General features: G+C 46.4%; 1 protein-coding gene across 1 annotated transcript in view; it reads left to right on the top strand.

The window, feature by feature from the left end:
• Window positions 1-25,709, top strand: part of TEX2 (testis expressed 2) — a gene marked incomplete at its 3' end in the record, with an annotated part of 74,368 nt that overhangs the window by 24,478 nt on the left and 24,181 nt on the right. The window contains exons 4-6 of the mRNA XM_080712444.1: window positions 3,206-3,453; window positions 11,466-11,612; window positions 17,814-17,913. Of these exons, the coding sequence (XP_080568570.1) occupies window positions 3,206-3,453; window positions 11,466-11,612; window positions 17,814-17,913 (495 nt within the window). The remainder of the gene's footprint in view (window positions 1-3,205; window positions 3,454-11,465; window positions 11,613-17,813; window positions 17,914-25,709) is intronic.

Below are 25,709 nucleotides of genomic sequence, written 5' to 3'. Positions count from 1 at the left end.
TCTGGAGGGAGCTTGGGGAAGATCTCCAGGCAGACAGGAAGGAAGCCCACCCTAAATTGGTTACTCTCTGCTACCTGAAGTGTGTTCTTGTGGCTCATATGGCTTTTAGACTGATCGTTACAATCCTTTGTACCATATCTCATCAGGATAGGTCCATTTACAGATGTATGTGGTTAGCCTTTGGTGGTGCCCTCGGATTGTACTTTCTGTGTACATACCGTGATTCTCTGAGAGAAGCAGCAACAGGACAACCTAGTTATAAGAAAGCAGGTGAGGGCTGGAGTTATAGCTTGGTGGTAGAACATGCTTCGCATGTGCAAAGCAGTGGGTTTGATTCCCCAGCACTGGCAAAAAGAAAGGGGGGTGGCTGGTGAGTCTGGGAAATACTTCAGGCTGGTGCTGTCCATGTCCTGAACCCCAGCCTGTGCTCCAAACCTGAGATTATCATAGGAATACAGAATCTTTGGCCCTGCTGACCATTTGGGTCAGGTCCTGGTCATTACGATGAATGACCATGCCGCATCTCTGCTCAGCTCTTGCTGGGCCTTGTGCTCCAAGAGACTCAAGCCAGCAAGCAGCAGCAGCGCCCCATCCTTCAGGTCTGTGCGCACTAGACTAAACTGGCCCCTCTGAGATGGATGTTCGCAAATCACTGTGCTAAGTTGAACATGGTGTGACCAGTAATTGTGGGGCATTTGAGGAGGACAAAGTCAGTGTGGGCATTGTTAGGGAAGTAGAATAGGGTGGAGCTATCTGGACTTGCCTTTGACAAGGATTTGTGTTGACGGGGAAGATGTGGCTCACGTGGGTCTCAGGCACGGCTTCGGGTCTGTGCTCCGTCCTCTGCGAGGTCATGCGAGGCCTTGCCAGGTACGTTTGCTGACCTGCCATTCTGTCAGCTCAGTCCCGCGTCCATCCAGACCCAGAAGGGACGTGACCCCAAAAGTCCCTTGGGAATACTTTGAGCGCTAAAAGCAAGATTAGGGAGATTACTATTCACTTTCTAGGACTTCCAAGACAAACGCCACAAATTGGGTGGCTTAAAACATTAGAAATTTATTCTTCCCGGTACTGGACATTAGAAGCTCAAAGTCAAGGCATTACCACAGCTCTGTGCTCCCTCTTGAGACTGAGGAACCCTTCCTTGCTTCTTTCTAGCTTTTGGCAGCAGCCATTGATCCCTGGCTGCAGCTGCCTCCTTTCAAATTCTGTCTCTGCCTCTGCCTCTGCCTCTGCCTCTGCGTGTCTCCACTTCTTGCAGGACACCAATTATGTTGGATAAAGAGCCCACCCTAGCAAGGCATGGCAGTGTTCCACCTGTAATCTCAGTACTGTAACCTCAGATAGAAGGGTCACAGGTTCAAGGCCAGCCTCAGTATTTTAGTGAGACTCTCAGCAACCTAGTAAGACCCTATTTCAAAAGGGGGTGTGTGTGGTTCAGAGGTAATGTGCCTCTGGATTCAATCCCCAGTGCCACCAAAAAAAAAAAAAAAAAAAAAAAAGCCAATTCTTGCCAGGCATGGTGACAACACTTGTAATCCCCACGCTTGGGAGGCTGAGACAGGAGGATCGCACAGTTTGAAGCCAGCCTCAACAACTTAGTGAGGCTCTCAGCAACTTAGTGAGACCCTGTTTCTACATAAATTATAAAAATAGGTCTGGGAGTATAGCTTGGAGGTAGAAAGCCCCTGGGTTCCACCCCGCAGTACCACCATAAAAACAAAAAAATCCCACCCTACTTGCAGTAGGACCTCATTTTTAACACATTCTAAAGCATCCCTGGGGGCAGTACCCAGTACTTCAAAAATAAGTGCATCAATAAAATTAGACAGTAAAAGATGTGAAGATGACAAAGGATTGTAAAAAGTTTAAATTCTAGATAAAATCTCAAAGAGTATGGAGATTATCTATTTTTATTCTTGTTTTATGGCACTAAGAATTGAACCTAGGGCATTTGACCTCCAAGCTACACCCACCCAGTATTTTTTATTTTTTGTTTATAAACAGGACCTCAAGCCAGACATGATGGTGCACACTTGTAATGCCAGTACTTGGAAGACTGAAACAGGAGAATCATAAGTTTGCAGTCAGCCTCAGCAACTAAGTTAGGCCATCTGCAACTTAGTGAGACCCTGTTTCAAAATAAAAGAATAAAAAAAGAGCCAGAGGTATAGCTCACAGGTAAAATGCCCCCCTGGGTTCCATCCCCAGTACTACAATCAATCAATAGATAAGCAAACAAACAGGATCTCACCAAGTTGCTGATGTTGGCCTTGAACCTGTAAAACTCCTGTCCTGGCCTCCCAAGAACGGGGAGGACAGGTGTGCGCCACCACGCCTGACTAGCTAAAACTTAAAAGTAACTCCTTGCTTAACTCTTTGTGAGGTTATAGGGAGTCGCAGTTGGTTGAAATCTCTCAAAACTAAAGTAATAAAATTGTTAACATGACTGGATAAGCTTTGAACCCAGGGTAGTTATGAGGCTCGTGGCAGCCTCTAGTTTCTTTCTCCACCCCCATTTCCTATCCCTCTGCCCCAGGTCCTTTGCTGGTACTCCACCAAGCCTCTCACTGGTCTCTAAATAGGCTATACCTTGTCCTTGCTTTTTGCATGTGCTGTTCTCTCCACCTGAAATGTTCTTCTCCCAGTGGAGCCAGGACAGTGGTTTGACATGATTGCCAGGGCCAGCACCTCACTGCACCACTTGTTACAGAAGTTGGTGCCCACACATCTTGAGTTCAAGGGCAGGGATTATACCTTACTCTTTTTTTTTTTAAAGCACTGAATCAGCTTAGAGAAAGTGCTTGATGAGTGATTTGTTGAACAAAACATGGAGTCTTTGGAAGTGCCAGGAGCTGTGGACAAACGATTAATTTTTCATTTGCCCCAATAGCATTCTCAGACCACCCCAACTTGGGGTGTCTGTGAGCTGAAATACCGTGTGTGACTCTTTCCTAAAAGAGCACCAGGAACAAGGAAGGAGGTACCCCCATATACACTTTGTTACTCCCATTACTCTGGGTTCTCTTGGAGAAGAGTATAAACGACCTACAACTTTCCTACCATTAGCGCAGAAGGTATTTGGTATTTTGCCAGATACTTTTAAGCAGGCACTCACAGCATCCCAGAGGGTCTCTGCTTAGAGCTTGTTTGGCTTGGTGGTTCTTTCTTCATTGTAGTAACAGCTGCCACTTCTTTGCTCCAGGCCTCTTGCCCTCCCACAGCAGACACAGCAGCCCCTCAGGGCACCTGACCCACAGCCGCAGCAGCAGCAAGGGGAGCGCGGAGGAGATCATGTCCCAGCCCAAGCAGAAGGAGCTGGCAGGCAGCGTGCGGCAGAAGATGCTTCTAGACTACAGTGTGTACATGGGCAGGTGCATGCCCCAGGAGAGCCGGAGCCCCCACAGGAGCCCTGTGCAGAGTGCGGAGAGCAGCCCCACGGCTGGCAAGAAGGTAAAGCGCTGTGGGCCGAGCCTTCTGCCCTTCTTAGACTAGCTTCTGCACACATAGGGATTGAGCACCCTGGGGACACCGTGATAAGAAGGGGGGAAAGGGAGCTTATGCTCTACTTGGGCATCAGGTAGGGGGGACGAGGGACCCTTTGGGGAGGGACGCAGTACACGGGCAGCAAGGCACAGCCACCTGTGTGGGAGAAGCACAGCAGAAGGCCCCCAGCGCGGCAGCGGGAGTGTGGCTGAAACGCTGGGGAGGCCCTGGAGGGCTTGAGCGGGAAATGGCATTTGTCTGATTTCATCTAAGAGGACAAGTGGCTCTGTGCTGGCTGTGCAGAGGAGAGTGTGCTGAGGTGCAGGGGCATGAGGAGGGGCAGGCGAGCAAGGACCAGCATGAGAAGAGTAGGCTGGACTCGCTGATGGACAGATCCATGGGGTGTAAGGCGAGAAGGCCCCTAGCACTTGAACCTGAAGCGCCGCGCACCAGGCAGGAGGCCACCCACCAGATCTGTGTGAGCAAAGAGACCATATGCCTCTGCCCTGAGTTGCCAGCTCTAGTGGAAGCAGACCTCCTCGTGACAGAGTGCTAAGGCAGATAGGAATCTTTTAAAAACATCTTACACTTTCTGGCCTCCTTAGGGACAACTTAATTTTTTCTTGGTAATTTCAAGACTCAGTACAACAAATGGAAACTTGAAACTTTTGTCACTCAGGGACGACCGAGGTCAGAAGGCCCTTCAGCCCCTAGCCTGAGCTGCCCCAGACCACAAGCTCTGTGGTGTTATCTCTCAGTTGTCACTAGGCTGATGGTGCCATGTGTCCATCCTAGTTGGCTTTCCCTGGCATTGTCTCCATCTCCCACCTCCACCCTAATTAATGCAATAACGATCGCTGCCATGAGCTAGGAAGCCAGAGAGCCAGATGGTGTGAGCAGGGTCGATGTCTCTAAGGAAGGGAGCATGACACTGGCAGGATTCTGCCTCCACCTGCCTGTGATGCTTGTGGGAGCCATGGCCTGGCCCTCAGTCTGCTAGTTAAGTTGCTCTTGAGTAAGGTACAGGTGAGACCCAGGCAGAAGCTTTATTGCCTTTATAACCTGGTCTTGGGAGATCAAGTGCCAGAACCCCCCACATACACACACTAGGTTCAAGAAAATGGACATCGATTCCTCCCTCTTCCCAGGGCGTATCAAAACTTGGGAGAGAAGCAGGTATGGTGGCACATCTTGTCATGCCAGTACTTGGGAGGCTGAGAAAAAAGGATCACAGGTTCAAGAACAGCTTCTGCAGTTTAGCGAGGCTTTTAACAACTTAGCAAGACCTTGTTTCAAAATAAAAAAATAAAATAGGGCTGCGGGACGCCGGGCATGGTGGTGCATGCTTGTAATCCCCGTGCTTGGGAGGCGGAGACAGGAGGATCGCGCTGGTTCGGAACCAGCCTCGCTGGCTTAAGAGACCCTGTTTCCAAATAAAAAATATATAAAATAGTTCTGGGAATGTAGCCCAGAGGGAGAAGGGCTTCCAGGAACCCCAGTACCACAAAAAAAAAATAGGGCTGGGGGTGTAGGTTGGAGGTAGAGTACCCCTGGATTTAACCTCCAGTATCACCAAAAAAAAAAAAAAAAACCTGGAAGAGAATGTGGGGTGGGGTATATAGATCTGCCATAGTGTCCCTGTACTACTTGTATTAGCTCTCAACTCTCAAGTTTTATTGTTGTTGTTTACAGGTATATATAGATGAGTCTTTACCAGTTTTATAATTTAAGGAATGAAGTCCTCCCCACATCCTTATTGGTTTTTATATTTAATTTTTTGTACATGTAAAACATTAACATGGCTCAAAAAAAAAAACAGAGCTGTACAAAGGCACATTCAGAAAATAATCACTTCCCTTGTCCTGTTTCTTGCCCGGCTAAAACCCTGTTTCAGAATAAAAGAACACTTGCCGGGCATGGTGGCACACGCTTGTAATCCCAGCCCTTGGGAGGCTGAGACAGGAGGATTGCACAGGTTCGAAGCCAGTGTCAGCTATTTAGTGAGGCTCTCAGCAACTTAGTGAGACCCTGTTTCCAAATAAAATATAAAATAGAGCTGGGAGTGTAGCCTGGAGGTAGAAAGCCCCTGGGTTCCATCCCCAGTACAACCAAAATTTAAAAAAAAGAAAAGAAAAGAACAGTTCACACAGAAAGAGAAGGGACATGTGTTTTTCTTTAATATGCCCAAACTAGGGAGCATTGGGGATACCAGAGGGACTCCAGATAATGGAGGGGAAACCTCAGCAAAGCTAGAATGGAAGGATAGGAGAGGAAGAAGGCTGAGGTTGATTAATGGAGGAGCTACATCCAAATATGTGTAAAAGTATGAATATAGCATGGTTAACCTGGACACTCATTGTTGAGAGTGGGAGGCGAAGGGAGCCAGGGGGGAGAGGACACCAAGCACAGTCTAAATGTATGCCATTTTCAATATGTTCCACATATAAATAAAATCTTAAAAAATATAAACAAACAGATAAACAAAAAATAGGGCTGGGGGTATAGCTCAGGGGTAGAATGCCCCTGGGTTCCATCCTAGGTTCTCCAAGAATAAAAAAAGAAGATAGAAGAAAGTGAATGCAAACAGTAGTTCTGTTAGGTATTGCCGAGTTCCCCTCCATAAGGGTTACACTGAGGTTCATTCCCACCAGGAAAGTATGGCAGCGCCCATTTCCCCAGTCTCACTGAATGTGGACCTTTTAGATGTCCTTGGTGCTTATCCTGCCTACCAAATACAGGTTATTCCTTGGGGTTCACGTTACTTTTGATACTTTGAGTCTGAGAGGAGGGACTCACGGGGGTTGGAGTCACAAAGGAACCTGATGTTTCCCTGAGTTGCACCAACACCTTATCAGTATTGGCCATCGCCCAGATGTGTGCCTGAGGTAGCCTGTCCCTCCTCCTTCCTGAAAGAGGCTTGGGACACAGCTCCAACCTTTGCACCCACCTTGCCCCACCCTACCAAGCTGCTGCCTCTGTATGTCAGAAACATCTCTTTCCTTGAAGGCTCTAGAGTGTATGGCCATGCCCACATACTGGTCCCCTTTCTATCACCTGTCCCAGTGCCAAAAAGTCAGACAACTAGTTGGGCGCAGTGGCATACACCTGTAATCCCAGTACTTGGGAGGCTGAGACAGGAGGATTGCAGGATCAGAGCCAGCTTTGGCAACTTAGAGAGGCCATCAGCAACTTAGACCCTGTTTCAAAATAAAAAATTTAAAAATAGGGCTGAGGGTGCAGCTCAGAGATAGAAGGCCTGTGGATTCAACCCCCAGTACCAAAGTCAGACCACTGGTCAGGAGATGAATTGGGCATTGTTAACTCACCTGGTCTTCAGGATCCAAACCAACCTTAAAGACACCCAGAGGTACAATTACTGAGTATAGACTAGATCTGTAAAAGTAACACTAAAACATTACTGGCAGCCATTCCTACCCATTCTGGGGCTTTTGCATATTGAAACAACTTTGGAATTACTAAGTTAAAATTTTCAATTATTAGGTGTCACTATTTGCCTGGGAAGAGAAAGCCTAATGTTTGAAATGTTAGATACCTGGTTTGGAGAGGGGATTTAAGTAATAGTTTAGAAAACTCTTTAAGTGTGTGGAGGTGAGAGTATTGCTGCTAGCGTGAGCACCTCAGGAAGGGACAGCCCACGCTGACTGCAGACTTGCTCAGGCGTGTGCAGCCAGGGAGCCACTGGAGTGTGTGCCGCCCTCCAGGCACTGAGGCGCTGTTCTACAGATCGCACTTCTGCTGTCTTTCAATGGAAGATGAATGAAAGGTGTTAGGAAATGCTAGGGAGGACACAGGCTGCTCCAGGATGGACAGGTCTTGTCCTCGTAGTTATTCTTACACTCCCCACCTAGTCTCTGTAAGCTGGCCCACAAAATATTACCATTTGTTTGGTGTTATCAGATGAGAATCTTACAAAGCAAATAGGAATCAGATTGAAACCTATAGATTTCAAAAGGAAATCTATAATGGCAAAGGAGTTTTCCAAGGTTTCCCCTTTTCTCCTTCACGGTAGGCTTTTCACATACTTAAAAATGGAAAATGCTTATCTGATAATAGGTAGAAAATATAAAGTCATATATCCTATTTTAAAATAAAATTTGAAAAGTAGACAGACAGGAGTGCCAAGACAGATCAGCAGAGGAAAGAATAATCTTTCCCATAAAGGGTGTTAGGACAACTGAGTATTCACAGGTAAAAGAATAAAGAAAGGTGGATCCCTTCCTCACACTACATACAAAAATAAGTTTGCAGTGGACCATAGACCTCAATGTAACAGCTAAAACTATAAAACTCTTAAAAAAGAAGTAAATCTTTGTTGACTTTTAAGCAAAATCTCTTGAGCTAAGACACCAAGTGCGTAAAGAACCAAAGAAAAAATTGATAAATTGGACTTCATCAAAATTAAAATATTCTTTGCTACAGGCAATACCACAAACCAGGCATCATGGCACATACCTATAATCCCAGTACTTGGGAGGCTAAGACAAGAGGATCACAGGTTTGAGGCCACCATCAGCAACTTAGGCCATGTTTCAAAATAAAAATAGGAAAGGGCTGAGGGTGTCCCAAGTACTAGGATTACAAGTGTGCACCACCACACCCGGCTCAGCCTTTCTTTATAACAAAAAAGCTGGGCTGGCTTCCTTAGCCATTTGTTAACAGGAAATGTTATGCCACAACACTGAGTAAGTCTGTACCACTTGGTTTTCAAGACTTTAATAAAATATATCCCAAGAATGATTCAGATAGTCTTGAATAGCTCTGCCTTAGCTTTGGACCACTGAACTTCCCAAACTCGTGTTTGTTTGTGTTTTGTTTTGCAGCCATCTTTAGGAAATTCCCACTTCTAAATGGAAATATATACTTGAAATGATGAAATGAGTATTCTCCTCACATTTCTCCCTGTGCTCATTATTTTTCAAGCCCTTAGGTTTTTACGGCAGTGGTTGGAATGTGTCCTTCCTAGCAGCCTGTTGAGTGCAGATTTCCTTCATGCCACCTTTTTGATGCTTTATCAGTGTTCTGCTGCTCTCGGGTTTTCCTTTGTTCCCATTGCGTCTGTGGGGAGAAGCCTGCGGTAGAAACAGGAACTGCTAGAAAGAAAAAACAACGCGCTTGTCCGTTATTCAGAAATTGTACCACATCACATGCCACTGGCTTGGACAGCCATTATGAAATAGCCTTTGTGACATGTTCATTTATGTAAAGCCTGTTTCCTGTGAAAATGAGGATTGCAGAGAAAGGCTGATAAGGGAGAAGGGAAAAGTAATCTATTCTCTTATGTAGCCTAAAAATTGAAATGAAACATGTAGAGCCTTACCTGGTAGCTGCTTGGTTCTGCCTGAATAGCCAGTGTTTCCTCTGAAGTCTGTAGATAATCTGATGGGCCTTGAGGACATCAGCCTCAGAAAAGCTACACCTGTTGTTCCCTTGGGGCTGGGATGGAGATGTTCAAGAAAAAAGAAAAGTGAAGCTGAGTGTGGTGGCGCACACTTGTAATCCTAGCATTTGGGAGGCTGAGACAGAAGGATCACAGTTTGCAGACAGCCTCAGCTACTTAGTGAGGCCCTTTGCAACTCAGTGAGTTTTAAAATGAAGGAAAAAAAATAGGGCTGTGGATGTAGCTCGGAGGTAGAATGCCCCTGGGTTCCATCCCCATACCTAAAAAATAAAAAGTGATTGAATAAAAACACAACCTGTAAGGTGACTGAGCAGTTGCTAATGTGTACTTCTGCCCTTCCATCCAAGACCTGGTGGTAGGAATTGTCTTGGCCAATGTCCAGAGGTGTGGCAGTACTAGAAAATCACAGATAGAATGTTCTACAGTCAGTAAAGAGTAAGTAGATCCATGTCTTCCAAAATGGAAGAAATCAACATATTCACTTTATACCAGGGTTGCAGGGTTGTTGTTTTTTAAATGAAACTCACATTCTTTTTTTTTTTTAACCTTCAAGCTACACCCCCAGCCCTATTTTTTAGTCATTTTCTTTTTGAAACAGGGTCTCACTGAGTTGCAAAGTGCCTCACTAAGTAGCTGAGGCTGTCTGCGAACCACGATCTTCCAATCTCTGCCTCCCGAATACTGGGATTACAAGTGTGCGCCACCACGCCCAGCTGAAACTCACACTCTTAAAGGAGACCTTAAAAACACCCAGACTTGGTCCGGGTGTGGTGGCGCACGCTTGCAATCCCTGCGCTTGGGAAGCGGAAACAGGAGGATTGCACAGGTTCGAAGCCAGCCTCTCTGGCTTAAGAGACCCTGTTTCCAAATAAAAATATAAAATAGGTCTGGGAGTATAGCCTGGAGGTAGAAGGCCCCTGGGTTCTATCCCCAATACCAACAAAAACAAACAAACAAACAAAACCACCCAAACTTGAAGGACTCCTACAACATGTCACATGTAATAATGTGATTGAAAAAAATGTGAGTGAACTCCAGGACCCCAGAGCGAGATGGCTGAGTGACAGATGGGTCGTGAGCAGTTCACCCCGCCATGTTCACCCTCAAAACTTGAGGCTTCCGCACTGTCCCGTGTTAGGTACCATGTATAGCAATGTGCCATAGACCTGGGGTTCTCCAAGCGGTGTGACTTGCAAGAGTTGGATCCATGGGCACCAAGTGACTCAGTGGGCTCACAGCTGCGACACAGGCAGTTAGAGCTCCCCAGAACAGGTAGGGCTGGCACCAGTGCACAGTAGGAGGCATAAAGGAAGTAAGGGTGAACCCAGTGTGTCAGGAAAGATGTTTACATAAACCACAGAGGGAGGGAAGCTTGAGCACTGGACACATTTCTGCCTTTCTAGGCCTTTTGGTCTTGATTATCCAAGCTGTCATCTCTGTACGGCTGCAGTCTAATTAGAGACCTCAGCACAGGAGCATGTGCTCACCAGGGGGCCTCTTAACTCTCTTTCCTCTCCTACCCCCCATGCCTCCCTCAAGTCGCAGCCAGGTCCCTGTCTTCTGGAGCACACGTGGATGAGGTGGCCTGAGGAGTGTGTGGGCAGGACAGCAGCAGCAGCAGCACTGCCAGGCTGCTGCGCTCTGAGCCCATCGCCTGCAGACTTAAGCCTCATGGCACCTTCACGCTGCATCCGCCACTTTTTTTTTTTTTTTTTAGACGCTAGGGAATGAACCCAGAGCATTTCCCATTCTAGGCAACAAGTGGTCTGTCCCCAGCCCTTCCCCTTCTTCTTTATCCCTACCGCTGGCCCACACCAGGCTACAGTTTGTAGTCTAACTAACTGAGGAAATTGGAGATGCAGGCTTGCTCACACACTGGCCACAGCAGGTGTTTCAGAGGGTTGTACGAGGGGAAGCACAGTGAGGATGAGGGGATTTTGTTGGGCTGAGGTTGGGGAGAACAACTGTCCTGAAGCAGCTCTCCTAGTCAAGCCCCATGTTTTAGCCCTACCTCTTCATCGAAGAGGGCCCTTCTTAAACTCCTTGGCTTAACTTGGTGTCTCTGGGGTATGGTGCAAGCATCAGTATTTTTAAGCATCCCAAGAATATCTTGACCTTGCAAGGGTCAGGCTGAAGCCGAGAGTCCTGGCTACTGAGAAACTGAGTTCTGCCTGGATGAGGACCAGCTTAACATTACATGTGCAAGTCTCAGTTGGATAAATGATAGGCAGACATTTGATCAAGATGTGTCATTGATACCTAGTGAATATTGGAGGCGGGGCACTGTAGCTGAGCTAATTATATGGAATATTAACTGGTTCTCAGGAAGACTAATGAAAAAGAAAAGGAAGAGAAGGCTTTAGCTGTGGTGGTGGTGGTGGCTGACATTTCTCCCTTTTCTGTTCATCAGCTTAACGGGAGAATTGTAATTTATAGGGAAGAAGTATGGCTCATGCAGTCCTGTTTCTATACAGAGAAACCTTCAGAGACTATGAAAATAAGCACCTGTCTTATTCTCCAGTTGCTGTCTAGCTAATTTTGGTCCCTTTTCTTTTGCCAGTTGCCAGAAGCCCCGCCCTCTGAAGAGGAAGAACAGGAAGCCTGGGTGAACGCCTTGCTTGGAAGAATATTTTGGGACTTCTTGGGAGAGAAATACTGGTCTGATTTGGTGTCTAAGAAAATTCAGATGAAACTCAGCAAAATAAAGGTATTGCTATTCCCACATGAGACTTGTAATTCCCCACTTCTTAATTTCTGGACATTTTGTGCCTTCATGTCCCAAGTGAAAAAATAACTTGATTTAAGCAACTTACTCTATGAGGGTAGTAAGTCATCCTCAAATACCATATTGGACCTGGCTCGCAGGCTGACCTGATCTTATGGCATCTGGGGACTTGGTAAACTGTCCTGTTTACTTTCTTTCTTGTGTTGCCATATCATTGCCAACTCCCAGTGATAATCCAGTATTTGTTTGTGAAAATGTGAGCTCCTATAGCATACTTCTATTGTTATTTGTTTTCTTTGGATTAGAAACAAATTTGTCTGTCCAAAACCTCCTTTACCCTCCACCTCCAATGCAGCCTCACCATGCTCCAGGCTACATAGTAAACAGAGAGGAAATCCCATACTTAAGGCCTTCCCCAGCCAGCTGTCTCCCACAGCTGGGAAAGTTAGCTAGAAATGTGTCTGCAGTGGACCTTTACTGCTTAGCCAGCTGGTACTTTATTTTGGGCTTTCGCTTTGCTGAAGAAACACTCCTGGTACTAAGCCAGGTCCTCTTTAGAAGTGAGTTTAAATTGCACAAGCATTCCTGAAGGCTATCTTTAAAGGACACATAGTGGCTCACACCTATAATCCTAGTACTTGAGAGGCTGAGACAAAGATCACAGGTTCAAGGACTCTTGTCAACCTATCAGAACATGTTTCTAAATAAAAATAAAATAGGGCTGGGGGGTGTAGCTCAGAGGTAGAATGCACATTTGCCATTCAAAAGATGATATGGAAGGTCTTAGAAATAAGTCTTTGAAACCATGTGTGGTAGCACACACTTTTAATTCCAGTATTTAGAAGGCTGAGACAGGAGGATTGCAGATTTGTGGCCAGCCTAGCAACTTAGTGAGACCTTGTTCCAAAGTAAAAGAATTATATAGGGCTGGGAGTGTAGCCATAGACGCAAAAATGAAGTAAGTCTTTGACCTGAGGAAAAGTAGCCAAGGAAGAGTCACTTTGGTCCCCAGGTCTTCACTGAGCTTACATAGCCAATAGCTTACCTCAGTGGTTCTGCTGTGGTTTTTTTTTTTTTTTTTAAATCATAAATACTTCTGAAAGCTGGGTGTGGTGGTGCACGCTTGTAATCTCAGCATTGGGGAGGCTGAGACTGGAAGACTGCAGTTCACAGACAGCTTCAGCTACTACTTAGTGTGACCCTTTGCAACTCAGTGAGACCCTGTTTCAAAATAAAGAATAAAAAATAGAGCTGGGGTGTAGCTTGGAGGTTGAATGCCCCTGGGTTCCATCCCCAGTGCCAAAACAAAAACAAAAAATTGCAAAGCCAATGGATCCTATCCCTTAAAAAAAATGGATACTGACATAATATTTTGCCTATGACATCAGAGTTAAAGGTCTCCGGGTTAGGAAACTGTGAGCTAAGGTAAAATTAGATTAGAAGGCAACTGTGGGAGGACCCTCAGTTTGATTTCATTCATTCCTCTGAGTAAGAACAGAATGTTTTCTGGCTCATTGGAGTTCTGGTAAGTTCTGTCTGCCATCCACAAGCCAGTGTCTTCCTGCCCAACTCACCATAAAAAGGAGTAGATCTGAGGCAGATTCAAGGACGGGCTTTGGGGGGCTCTTGTTCTTGGTAGGTTGATGAGAAATAGCAAGCAGCAGTGGCCCTCCTATTGGGATATGAGAATCAGCAGCCAACCAGGAGCCCACTCTGCTTCTTTGTCACCGTAGAAATGACAGAGGCCAGGTTTAGTGGTGACACTTGTAATCCCAGTACCTTGGGGGGCTGAGACAGGAGGATCACAGGTTTGTAGCCAGCCTTAACCACTTAGTAAGGCCCTTCACAACTTAGTGAGACCCTGTTTCAAAATAAAGAATAAAAAATAGGAATGGGATTATAGCTTGGTGATAGAATGACCCTGGGTTCAATCTCCAGTACCACACACAAAAAAAGATAGAGGTTGAAGCCCTGGGTCAGAGTATGTGGGTAAGCTTTCCAACTTGTCTTGTCTTTCCAACAGAGGGTGCAGCACACACAGAGAAGCAGGCTGTATTTGAGCTCCAGGCCAAGCATGTACCCTTTACCCCTTTACAAGCACTCCACTCCACAGGAGGCATCTCCCAGCCTCCTCCTCAGAACCAGAAGTCCTCAGAGCCTTTGCCCCAGGTGGAGTTGATGCAGCCTCATCCCAGAGGAAGTTGAGGGAAGGTCTGTCCCATTTCTCCTTTTTGGTCATGTAGGCGTTTGCAGTTTGTGAACTTGAGGTTCTCCTTTTGCTTCCTGAGGTCAGAAGTTTTAAAAAGTCAGGTGGCAGAGGGTGACCTCAGCCCAGCAGTGTCAAGAGTTTAGAGTGGGGCTGTGTCTCTGCTACCAACCACCCCTTCAGCCCTACCCGAGCTGCTGTGCAAGCAGGTGCCTGCAGACCAGGGGGAGTAAGCGGGAAGGCAGAAGGACAGCACCAAATGCTGGGCATGCCCATGCCCTGCTTCAGCCAAAAGAACTCATTACCATCAATCAGATAGCCAGGAGCCAGAGGGGGCAGAGAAGTGCCTGGAGGAGCCTGAGCTCCTGGTGATACTGATCTCCCCACCTCCTGGGCTCCCTTGCAAGCCTGACATTTGAAGAACTCTGCTGGCCTTCGCAGTCTCAGAACTCTGCTGGCCTTCTGCAGTCACGGGCACATGATAATGACTCATGCTGTGAAAGAGCAGCCCTGTGTGCACATCTGGTGCCCCAGGATGGGTTTTAAGTAAGCCGAGTTAGCCAGGCGTGGTGGCGCACGCTTGTAATCCCAGCATTTGGGAGGCTGAGACTGGAGGATCACGGTTCGCGGACAGCCTCAGCTACTAAGTGAGGCCCTCTGCAACTCAGTGAGACCCGGTTTCAAAATAAAGAATAAAAAATAGGGCTGGAGGTGTAGCTCGGAGGTCGAATCCCCTTGGGTTCCACCCCCAGACCCACCAAAAAAATAAATAAATAAAATAAATAAATAAGCCGAGTTTCTGCCCTAGTAGCAAGTGTGCTCTTGGCCTTTGCTGCTCCAGTCCTGCCGCAGGGCCCTCAACGATGCTGAGCCTCTCACACCTGTCAGCAGACGTTGCTGTTGCTGCACATGACCTCTGACTTATCACCCACTACCTGAGCATTTCCCAAGCACCTGGCTGCCTTGTCTCCAGTTGATTTTACCTAGGAGTAAAGAATGTGCCCTGGTGTTTCTGTCTCACTGGGCCCTTTGGGTGGGAAAGAAAAAAGGAGTGACTTCCTCTTGTCTGTCCTCAGCATAAGAAAGAGGCTGCTCTAGTGCAGAGAGCTGAGCAAGGAGGGGCTTGAGGGGGGCTATAAATGTTCTAGATTCTTGGGGCTGGGTGGACCAGGGAATAAGTAGGAGAAAAGGCCCTGTGATCTGACCAGGGTGGGAGGACTTCTTTGTCTCTGTAGAAGGGAGATGCTGGGAGGTGTAACAGTAGGAGCGTTTCTGCTGCTGTGCTGTCATGTGGCTTAGTGTTGGACTCATTAGAAACACTGCTGGAGCCGGGCGTGGTGGTGCACGCTTGTAATCCTTGTGCTTGGGAGGCAGAGACAGAGGATCGCGCAGGTTCGAAGCCAGCCGCGCTGGCTTAAGACACCCTGTTTCCAAAAATAAAATAGGTCTGGGAGTGTAGCCCATAAGTAGAAGGGTTTCCAGGAACCCTAGTACCACCAAAAAAAAAAGAAAAAAAAAAGAAAAGAAACACTGCTGGAGGCGACCTGCTCCTCGGCCAGCCCTCAAAAGTCTCCCTATCCTGACAGACCACAAAGCACTGGGCTGTAGATTGACAGTAATAGACAAAAAACACTTGGCAAGTGTGTAAGATTCTTGACCAAGTATCATTTTGTAGGTTGATAGCGTTCAACCCCACTTAAATACTGATGCTCTGAAGATTCCAAACATACCACCACCAATTCAAAAATACACATTTGAATACTGTCTCTACTCACATTTTGCTCATTAAAGACATCATAATCTCTCTAGCATAACATATCATAGTCTTCTCTATGCCCATAAAAAATCAGAGATGATCTCCAACCTATAAATCTTAAAAGTTTACAGTTCTCTGCAGACAGTTGAAGATGTCCAGCCAAGTTAGGTATTAAATCTATACCTGGCCAGATGCAACCTTGTTTCACAGGAAATATTTAGTTTATATTTAATTTTTATTTCTTTGTTTGTTTGTTTTGCGGTACTAGGGGTAGAGAACCCAGGGGCATTCTACTTCTGAACTATACCCCCAGCCCAATTTTTTATTCTTTATTTTGAAACAAGGTCTCACTAAGTTGTGAAGGGCCTCATTAAGTAGTTGAGGCTAGTGTAGAACCTGCGATCCTCCTGTCTCAGCCTCCTAAGTAATGGGATTACAAGGTGCTCTGCCACACCTGTTTTGAGGTGTGTGTGTGTGTATGTTACTGGGGGTGAGACCCAGGGGCTTTTCTACCTCCGGGCTATACTCCCAGACCTATTTTAAACTTTATTTGGAAACAGAGTCTCACTAAGTTGCTGAGAGCCTCACTAAGCAGCTGAGGCTGGCTTCGAACCTGTGCAATCCTCCTGTCTCAGCCTCCCAAGCCCTGGGATTACAAGCGTGCGCCACCACGCCCGGCTTATATTTAATTTTTAAAAAGATTGAGATTGCTAAAAATTAAGTTGGATCCCTAGTTTACATTTTACACTAAAATAATAAATAATGTGAAGATTAAAAAACACACAAATCCAAGTGGGAGAAATACACATGAATTAACTGTATAATCTTGAAACAGAGTAAGGGTTTCTGAGCATGATACCTGTGCTCTCGTGTTATTTCCTCTAAATAAATTCCTGCTGCTGGACTAGGGAGTGCGCATGCGCTGGAGTCCCACAGGAGCCAGGTGGCATACTCAGATGGTGAAGATGCGCATCAGCTGGGTCAGCAGGGTGGGGAGCTGCAAGCTGCCCAAAGGGCCAAGGTAGCTGTGGTGTGTGCCCCTCACAGGAGCTGTGGCCTTCAATGGGGGAAGGGGGGGGCAAATGCTCACCAAGCTCCTCCCTGTGCTTCTGCATTGGGACACCCCACTGGCTAGGTCCAGGCCAAAGCCAGAGGGCCAGAGGGACCGGGAAAGCCAATTCACAGAGGGTAGCAGACGGCAGATATCCAGCACAGGGCCAAGAAATGTGGTTTTTTCAAAGATTGTAATTCATGTGGTTAATTTGTATGTCAGAAATGTAGTAGCCAAAAGTGGTGGTGCACGCTTGTGATCCTAGCGTTTGGGAGGCTGAGACAGGAGGATCACGGTTCACGGACAGCCTCGGCTACTTAGTGAGGTCCTCTGCAACTCAGTGAGACCCTGTTTCAAAATAAAGAATAAAAAATAGAGCTGGGGGTATAGCTCACAGGTAGAATGCCCCTGGGTTCCATCCCCAGTACCATACACACACACACACACGCGCGCGCACACACACACACACACACACACACACACACACACACACACACAAGAAATGTAGTGATTACTTACCCCCACTAGTAGTCTGAGAGGTCCATTTCCCCATGCTCTACCAACTCTGGTTCTTATTGATCTTACCAGCATGGCTGGCTCCTTCACAGCAGAGAAGCCTTCTGTGACCTCAGCCAAGATAGCCATTCTTGATGGAGCCCTATACTCCCTCCTTCCCTTTACCTGCTTTATGAGATCATATTATTTGTCTATTTATTCACCTATTTTTGCCTTCCCACTATAAACCCCACTAGGGCAAGGAACTGGCCACCTTATCCATGGCTTTGTCTGAAACAATGCCTAGTACCTGGTCTATCCACAAGTAAATCTAGTTAAATAAATGATGTAATCCCAGTGTTTGAGAGGCTTAGACAGCAGGATCACAAGTTTGATGCCAGCCTCAGCAACTTAGTGAGACTTTCAGCAACGTAGCAAGACCTTGTTTCAAAACAAAAAAAATTTAAAAGGCCAAGAGTATAGCTAGCTCAGAGGTAGAATGTGGATTCAATTCTCAGTACCACCAAAAAGTATAAATAAATAAATAAATAAATAAATAAATAGTTTCCAAACCTTGACCACCATGTCCTCCAAGAGTATCTTGAATTTTACTTGCCTAGGCATTTTTACCAGATTGCTACTGTATCTCATACATTGTTTACTTCTTTCCTCTAGCTCCCCTACTTTATGAACGAGCTAACTCTGACAGAACTTGACATGGGGGTGGCTGTGCCAAAAATCCTTCAGGCCTTCAAGCCTTACGTTGATCACCAAGGTAACTGACTCTAGAGTGGAACTGACCATTTATATGAGTGTTCAAATGTTTACATTGCTGCAGATTCAATCCGGAGTCTTTGTGCTTAGAAGTCGGTCTTATAACCATCCTGTTTCATGTTGAGTGTCTTTGTTCTTAACAGTCACAGCCTTAAACTGATGGCGGACAGGTCCAGGGTCCCCCTCCCAGTCCTCCTGGTCTCTTGGATTGCTGCAGACTCCTCCAGCCCAGAGGCACCCTCAGGCCAGTTGTTAAGGCCTGGGCCTTCCCGGGGCTGAGCCTGTGGGGTGGAGGCAGTGAGCTGGGTTGCAGCCCACTCGTCTCTCCAGGGCCTCTGGTGCATCTGCTCTGGCCCTGGCTCCTGCCTGGAGCAGCCTTCCTCCATGTCACTCGTGTCACATCGTTACCTCACCCCGGCTCCTGGGTTGCAGGTTTTTTGACCTTCATGTCTTACCTCTTTATGTCCCATATACTCGCAGGAGCTCAGTAAGTGTTTGATAAATGAAGACATATTCATAGGCACTGTCTCAAGAGTAAGCTTTCAGAATTGTAGGGTTCCTTAGGGGAGGTGGGGGAAGAGGGAATTGGAGTATTGGGAATTGAACTCAGGGACACTTTACCACTAAGCTACACTCCCAGCCCTTTTGATTAATTAAAAACATTTTTTGAGACATTATGTTATCTTGCCCACTTGCCCAGACTGGCCTCAGATTTGTGATCCTCCTGTCCTAGCCTCTCAAGTAGGAATTGATTTTGTTTTTGTTTTTGTTTTTTTGGTACATTAAACCCAGCATTCTACCTCAAAGCTACACCCCCAGCCCTATTTTAGCTTTTTTGTTTTGTTTTGTTTTGTTTTGTTTTATTTAACAGGATCTTTCTAGGTTGATGAGTCTCACTACTTGCTGAGGCTGTCTTTGAACCTACAATCCTCCTGTCTCAGCCTTCTAAGCACTGGGATTACGGGGATGTGCCACTATGCCCAGCTTAGGAATTGATTAAAAAAAAAATGCTACTAAGCTGAGTATGATACCTTACACCTTTAATTCCAGCTACTCAGGATGCTGAAGCAGAAGGATCACAAGTTGGAGATCAGCTTAGACAATTTAGCAAAACCTGCTACAAAAAAAATAAAAATAACAGCTGGGCATGGTGACACACACTTGTAATCCCAGCACTTGGGAGGCTGAGACAGGAAAATCCCTGTTCTCAGACAGCCTCAGCTACTTAGTGAGGCCCTTTGTGAGACCGTTTCAATTAAAAAAAGAATGGGGCTGGAGATGTTGCTCTGAGGTAGAATGCTCCCGGGTTCCATCCCCAGTACCACCAAAAAAAAGAGGGAGAGAGAGAGAGAGAGAGAATTGTTGTTTCAGTATTGGAGATTTAACCCAGGAGCACTGTACCTCTGAGTGAGCTACACTCCCAGCTCTTTCTAGTTAATTAATTTTTATTTACTTTTTTTCTTTTGGTGGTGGTGGTACTGGGGTTCCTGGAAGCCCTTCTACCTCTGGGCTACACTCCCAGACCTATTTTTATATTTTTATTTGGAAACAGAGTCTCCTAAGCCAGAGCACGTGGCTGGCTTTGAACCTGCGCGATCCTCCTGTCTCCGCCTCCCAAGCGTGGGGATTACAAGCGTGTGCCCCACGCCAGGCCTTTATTTACTTGAGACAAAGTCTTGTTAATTTGGCTAGGCTGACCAATCATGCTGTTTCTGCAAATGGTTTAAAGTTTTTTTTGTTTTGTTTTGTTTTGTTTTTGCAGTACTGGGAGTGGAACCCAGGGGCATTCTACCTCCAAGCTACCTCCAAATTGCAAAGGGCCTCACTAAGTAGCTGAGGCTGGCCACAAACCGCGATCCTCCTGTCTCAGCCTCCCAAATGCTGGGATAACAAGCATTCACCACAACACCAGGCTTTAAAGTTCTTTTAATGCCATGTACAGTTTTTTGTTTGTTTGTTTGTTTGTACTAGAGATTGAACCCAGGGGCATTCTATCTCAGAGCTATACTCCCAGTACTATTTTTACTTTTTAGTTTGAAACAGAGTCTCAGCTAAGTTGCTGAGGACACTGGGAACCTGCAGTCCTCCTGTCAGCCTTCCAAGAGTACTGGGATTACAAGTGTTTACCACCATGCCCACCTCCTGTGCACAGTTTTAAAAAGTGTGCCATTGCTGGGCGTGGTAATCCCAGTACTTAGAAGGCTGAGACAGGAGGATCACACAGTTTCGAAGCCAGCCTCAGTTACTTAGTGAGGCTCTCAGCAACTTAGTGAGACCCTGTTTTAAAATAAAAGATAAAATAGGTCGAGGGCGTAGCCCGGAGGTAGAGGCCCCTGGGTTCCATCCCCAGGACCACACACATGCGCGCGCGTGCGCGCGCGCCATTGGTGTGTACTGCCTAGCTGGGATCTTTGCCCCATCAGTGTACAGGAGCTGCCTCCCTTCCTGTGCCTTGGATGGCCTCTCTGTTGCCTCTTGATCTTTGCCTCTTCAGGAATTGACTAGAAACAAGCTGGTAAATGATCAGCTAGCACACACGTCCTGAGAGTTAGGCTTTTTAAAAGTAAATAATATGTATGCATGCTTTATTTTCTCATGCATAGCAATCTCTAATCTCAGGACTGTCCTTTGCCAAATTAATAGAAATTTCCAAGAAGAAGGGTGCAGGGCCACATTGGGCTTTGCAGCATCTAAGTAATGTCCCTGTGGCTTTGAGCTCTGCAGCCAGCCTCGGGGGCAGCTGTGGTCAGGCTTTGAGGGTTATTCAAGACCTAAGTCTTGAGCTTCTTTCCTGTTCCTCAGTGGGAGACACTGCACTATGTAGATCAAAGCTTTGCTGATTTTTAATCCTTTTGAGGCTTACTTAACTCCTTTCAAGGCAAGTTTTGGAGATCTTCCTGCCTATATGACAAAAGAGAAAAATGTTACCAAAGAAAAGAACAACAACAAAAGCCTACTGTAGGGTTGTTTGATCAAATTAAGTTGTTTTTTTTTTTTTTAATTTACAAGTTAAGTTTTCCCAAGTCTGCAAAAGATGCACATATGATGGTAAAACATTAATGAACATGAAGGCAATATAGTCATGCATCGCTTAACAACGGGGACACATTCTGAGAGCTGTCATTGGTTGATTTCCTCGTTGTATGAATAGAGAGGGTGCTTACACAAACTAGACAGCTGTGATGTCACTAGGTGATAGAATCTCATGAGACTTCCATCCTGTATGCCGTTGCATTGACTGAAGCCAGTGATGCACACTGCTGTGGGGGTTGGAGTCCATTGCTCTAGCGGGTCCTTTCCTTGGGTTACTTACTAGAACTGACCCTGAAAAGCAGAGCGCAGCCTTCCAGGGAAATGCAGCCCAGGAAAAGGAGGCTTTAATAGCTCCAAGGAAAGGCACCTCCTGTGGTATCTGCCCCACCCCAGGCTCTTTAGAAAAATATTTTCTAGCTCATGCTGGCTTGTTGGAGGCATATGGTCAGGAAGGATGTCCAGTCCAGAGCTAGTTAGATTATTTCATCCAAGAGATGCGCTTCTTGAGACAACATAAAGTGTGGTCCTGAGCACTACCTTTTGAATGAGACTGTCCAGCTCATGGCTCCGTGGCTTCAGGCAAGGTCTTGAGCCTCTATCTTTCTCAGTTCTCAAGTGGGAACCTCATCTCTCAAATGAGAGCTCCTAACAGCATCCACCTCACAGCTTGTCATGAGGATTACATGAGTCAATACAAGAAAAGCACTTTGAACAGCACCTGGTGCAAGACAAGTGCTTTATAAATGTTAGTTATCATAATTTTACTATTATTGCTGCTGCCTTCAGTGCTGCTGCTGGAGAGTTTAGGATGTGGTTGTGGTGTCCAGTTGATCATTCTGTAGCTCAATGCTGTCAGATTCTGCCAGATAAGCAGGAAAAAAAATTCCGCTCTCAGCTTTTGTGGCCTTGCTGCTAGAAGTAGCACACTGCAGTTCCTCTGAATGATGTGCTGCCCAGTCGGAGTTCCAGGACACACCACCACCAGCGTAGGCAGTGAGAGGGTCAATGATGCTCCTTCCAGGGGCATCCTTACTTCCCATCAGTGGCAGGTAGCTGGAAGATAAACAAGATCTGCCACTTAAAAATGGGCTGTGCCCTCCTGCCTCAGCTCTGGCCCATTCCTGCTACACACACCCCCAGAAATAGCCCTCCACCTGTGGAGTGCTTATGGGCTTCCTTCCTCCCCGTGGCACACAGGTCCAGCAGCCTGACTGGTCACCCTCTCCTCCTTACACTGGCCTCTGTACTCCAGCTGCTTTGTCTAGGGCCTGCCCCCTGGAGCCCAGCTAGACCAGCCCTCTCAGCCAGGCTCTCTCCAATGGTCTCATTAACCCTATTAGAGTGACCTTTGCTCATTCATTCATTCATTCATTCAGCAAACACATAGGGAAAACTGAAGCATCCAAAGAGGTAAAAAGGAAAATCCCATCATTCAGAGATGGCCAGGATTGCTTTTATGGGTACATAGTCTCCTAATATTTTTTCTTATGGATAAAAATTAATGCCAGAGCCAGGCGTGGTGGCGCACACTTGTAATCCCAGCATTTGGGAGGCTGAGACAAGAGGATTGCAGTTTGCAGACAGCCTCGGCTACTTAATGAGGCCCTTTGCAACTCAGACCCTGTTTCAAAATAAAGAATTTTTTTAAAAAAGGGCTAAGTAAGGATGTAGCTCAGAGGTAGAATGATCCTGGGTTCTATCCCCAGTTTCTCAAAAAAAAAATTAATTAATGCCTAGCATGGTGGTGCATGCTTGTAATCCCAGAACTTGGGAGACTGAGACAGGAAGAGTACAGGCTCATAGCCAGCCTTAGCAACTTATTGAGGACCTCTGCAACTTAGTGAGATCCTGTTTCAAAATAAAATAAGCTGAAAGTCATGACACACACTTGTAATCCTAGTACTTGGGAGGCTAAGACAGGAGAATCACAGGTTTAAAGACAGCCTCAGCAATTTAGCAAGGCTTTCAGCAACCTAGTGAGACCTTGTTTCCAAATAAGAAATAAAATAGGTCTGGGGGTGTAACTTGGAGGTAGAATGTCTCTAGGTTCAATTTCCAGTACCACAAAAAAATAATAAAAATAAACAAAACAGTGCTAGGAGTATAGTTCAGAAGTAGAATGTTCCTGGGTTCAACCCTCAGCACCACAGAAAAAAGAACAAGTCAGTGTAGCATGTATAGTTTTTTTGTTTTTGGTTTTTGTTTTTGTTTTTTCAAAACCCTTGAAGAATGGGGCATGAAGCCGGGCGTGGTGGCGCACACTTGTAATCCCAGCATTTGGGAGGCTGAGACCTGAGGATCACGGTTTGCGGACAGCCTCAGCTACTAAGTGGGGCCCTCTGCAACTCAGTGAGACCCTGTTTCAAAATAAAGAATACAAAATTGGGCAGGGAGTGTAGCTCAGAGGTCAAATGCCTCTGGGTTCTATCCCCAGCCCCGCCAAAAAAAAAAAAAAAAAAAAAAAGAGTTATAGGGAGGGTGACATGGAGGGCAGCAAGCATGAGGCCACTCAGGGGAGCAGGGCTGCAGAGCCTCGCCATCTTCCAAGCAGCAGGTGCCCTGTTGGAGCCCGTCCCAGAAACACTGATGCCTTTGATGGCCATGAGCCAGGGAGCTGCTGTGTGAAACTCCCACACTTACCTGGCCAAGGTAGGACAGTTACTGAGGCCATGGTTTGTTAACTAGAAACCCCCCAGAGAATCAGAATGTCTCTTCTGACTGTGGCCCCTTGCAGGGACATGCAGCCAGGCGTGTTTATTATATTTTAGGCATTGTAGGAGGCCATCTTTATTCTTGAAGCATATGCTGCCTCCTCGGTGTCTTTAGTTCTGAAATCGTATAGTGAGAACTCAGTAAGCACTTTTGATGGAATTTGCTGCAGTCCCTCTGAACAGTGGTGCTGGTAGCTGCTCCTGCCCCCAAGAAGCTGGAGAGTGGGAAAATGGCCTAGCAGGTCCTTGCACAAAGACCCACTAAAGCTTGCCATATTCGTTGTCAGTTATGTTTCATGTTGTTTTTGCCAGCTTTGTCATTACCATGAGCAAAATACCTGACAAGAACAACGTAAAGGAGGAAACGTTTATTTTGGCTCATGGTCTCAGAGGCCAGTGCATACTCAGCAGCTTTAAGGCAGAGATGTCAAGGCGCAGGGTAGGGTGGAGGAAAGGCTGCTCAATTGATGGCAGCCAGCGCAGAGCAAGAGGAGGGGACCAGGGACACACAGCGTCCATCTTCTCCAACCGCATCCCACCTCCGACCTTCCTGCACTGGGGACCATGCTTTCAGCACATGAGCTGTTGAGGGGACATTCCAGCAAAAACCATAGCACATGTGTTGCTGATTGAAGTGCCAGCTTAGAGGGGCTGATTGATAACGAGGCACACCCCACCCTGACACCTCAACACAAGCACCTCTTGTGTACCAGAGCCCCTTTGTGGTTGCGCCTCTAGCCCCTGTCCCAAGAACCACTCAGGACTCACTCTCACTCCTCTTAAAGGCATCAAAAATTGTCCTCTGCCAGGCGTGGTGGCACACGCTTGTAATCCCAATGCTGAGAGGCTGAGACAGTAGGATCATGGTTCATGGACAGCCTCAGCTATTTAGGCCCTTTGCAACTCAGTGAGACCCCACTTCCAAATAAAGAACAAAAAATAGGGCTGGGGGTGTAGCTCAGAGGTAGAATGCCCCTGGGTTCCAGCCCCAGTACCAAACAAAAAAAAAAAAAAAAAAAATTGTCCTGCTCTTCAGCTTCTGAATTTGTCCTTGAACACTGCCCGGAGCAGCATCTTAAATGAAATACCTCACCACAAAGTTTGAATGTTTGCAAGAGCACAGAAGGAAAATGCCCATAACTACGCTCATCCAGAGCAGCATGGCCCAGGATACTTCTCAGAGTACTGTGTGTCCCCTTGCTTGCAGTGTGGCCACATTCAAACATCCCCAATAGGGAGACAGTCCTCCTAGTAACTGCTGGTTTCACCTTGCAGCCCCTCGAGGCAGGGCTTCCCAGCCCACCCAGGTCACAACCTGCTGGTCTCAGCTCTGACTCCAAGTTGACAAGCTGCTCCTGCTTCCAGCTTCTGGCGCTTTCACCTGCTGAATCATTGTCACAGAACAAGCCTTTCTTTGCACCTAATGCTAAATTAGTCTCCTTAATCTTCTTCTCATTGCAGGCATGTCATATTAACTTGTGGAAATATTTATTTGTGGTTTATATCTGGTTTTAAAAGTTTTCACACTGTTCTTGACTGAGTTTTCACTGGGTGCTAGGGCTGAAGGACCTGTGGGTGGGCCTTGTGGGGCATATTCAGTGGTATAAAAGGCAGACCCCACCGTACAGGAGCATGCACACGTGTCCAGGCCTTGTCTGAGATAACCGGTCTCTGGCTGCCCAGTGCAGCGTCTTCCAGGTGACAGGAATAAGGGTGGGGTGGGGGTGTAGTTTGGAAGGGAGAATGTCTTTGGGTTCTATCCCCAGTACCGCGAAAGAAAGAAAGAAAGAAAGAAAGAAAGAAAGAAAGAAAGAAAGAAAGAAAGAAAGAAAGAAAGAAAGAAAGAAAGAAAGAAAGGAAGAAAGAGGGAGGGAGAAGAAAAGAAATAAAATTACTCTGGGGTGTAGCTTGGAGGTAGAATGCCTCTGAGTTCAGTTCCCAGTACCAAAAAATTAAATAAATAAATAAATAACAAAACCTCCAGTTTGGAAGAAGTAAAATTCTGGTGCCTTTAATTGAAAATTTTCAAATGCAATATATACTCTGTTGATAT

Source organism: Muscardinus avellanarius (assembly GCF_963383645.1).
Source record: "Muscardinus avellanarius genome assembly, chromosome: 16".
NCBI lineage: Eukaryota > Metazoa > Chordata > Mammalia > Rodentia > Gliridae > Muscardinus > Muscardinus avellanarius.
This window is presented reverse-complemented; position numbering and strand designations above follow the sequence as displayed.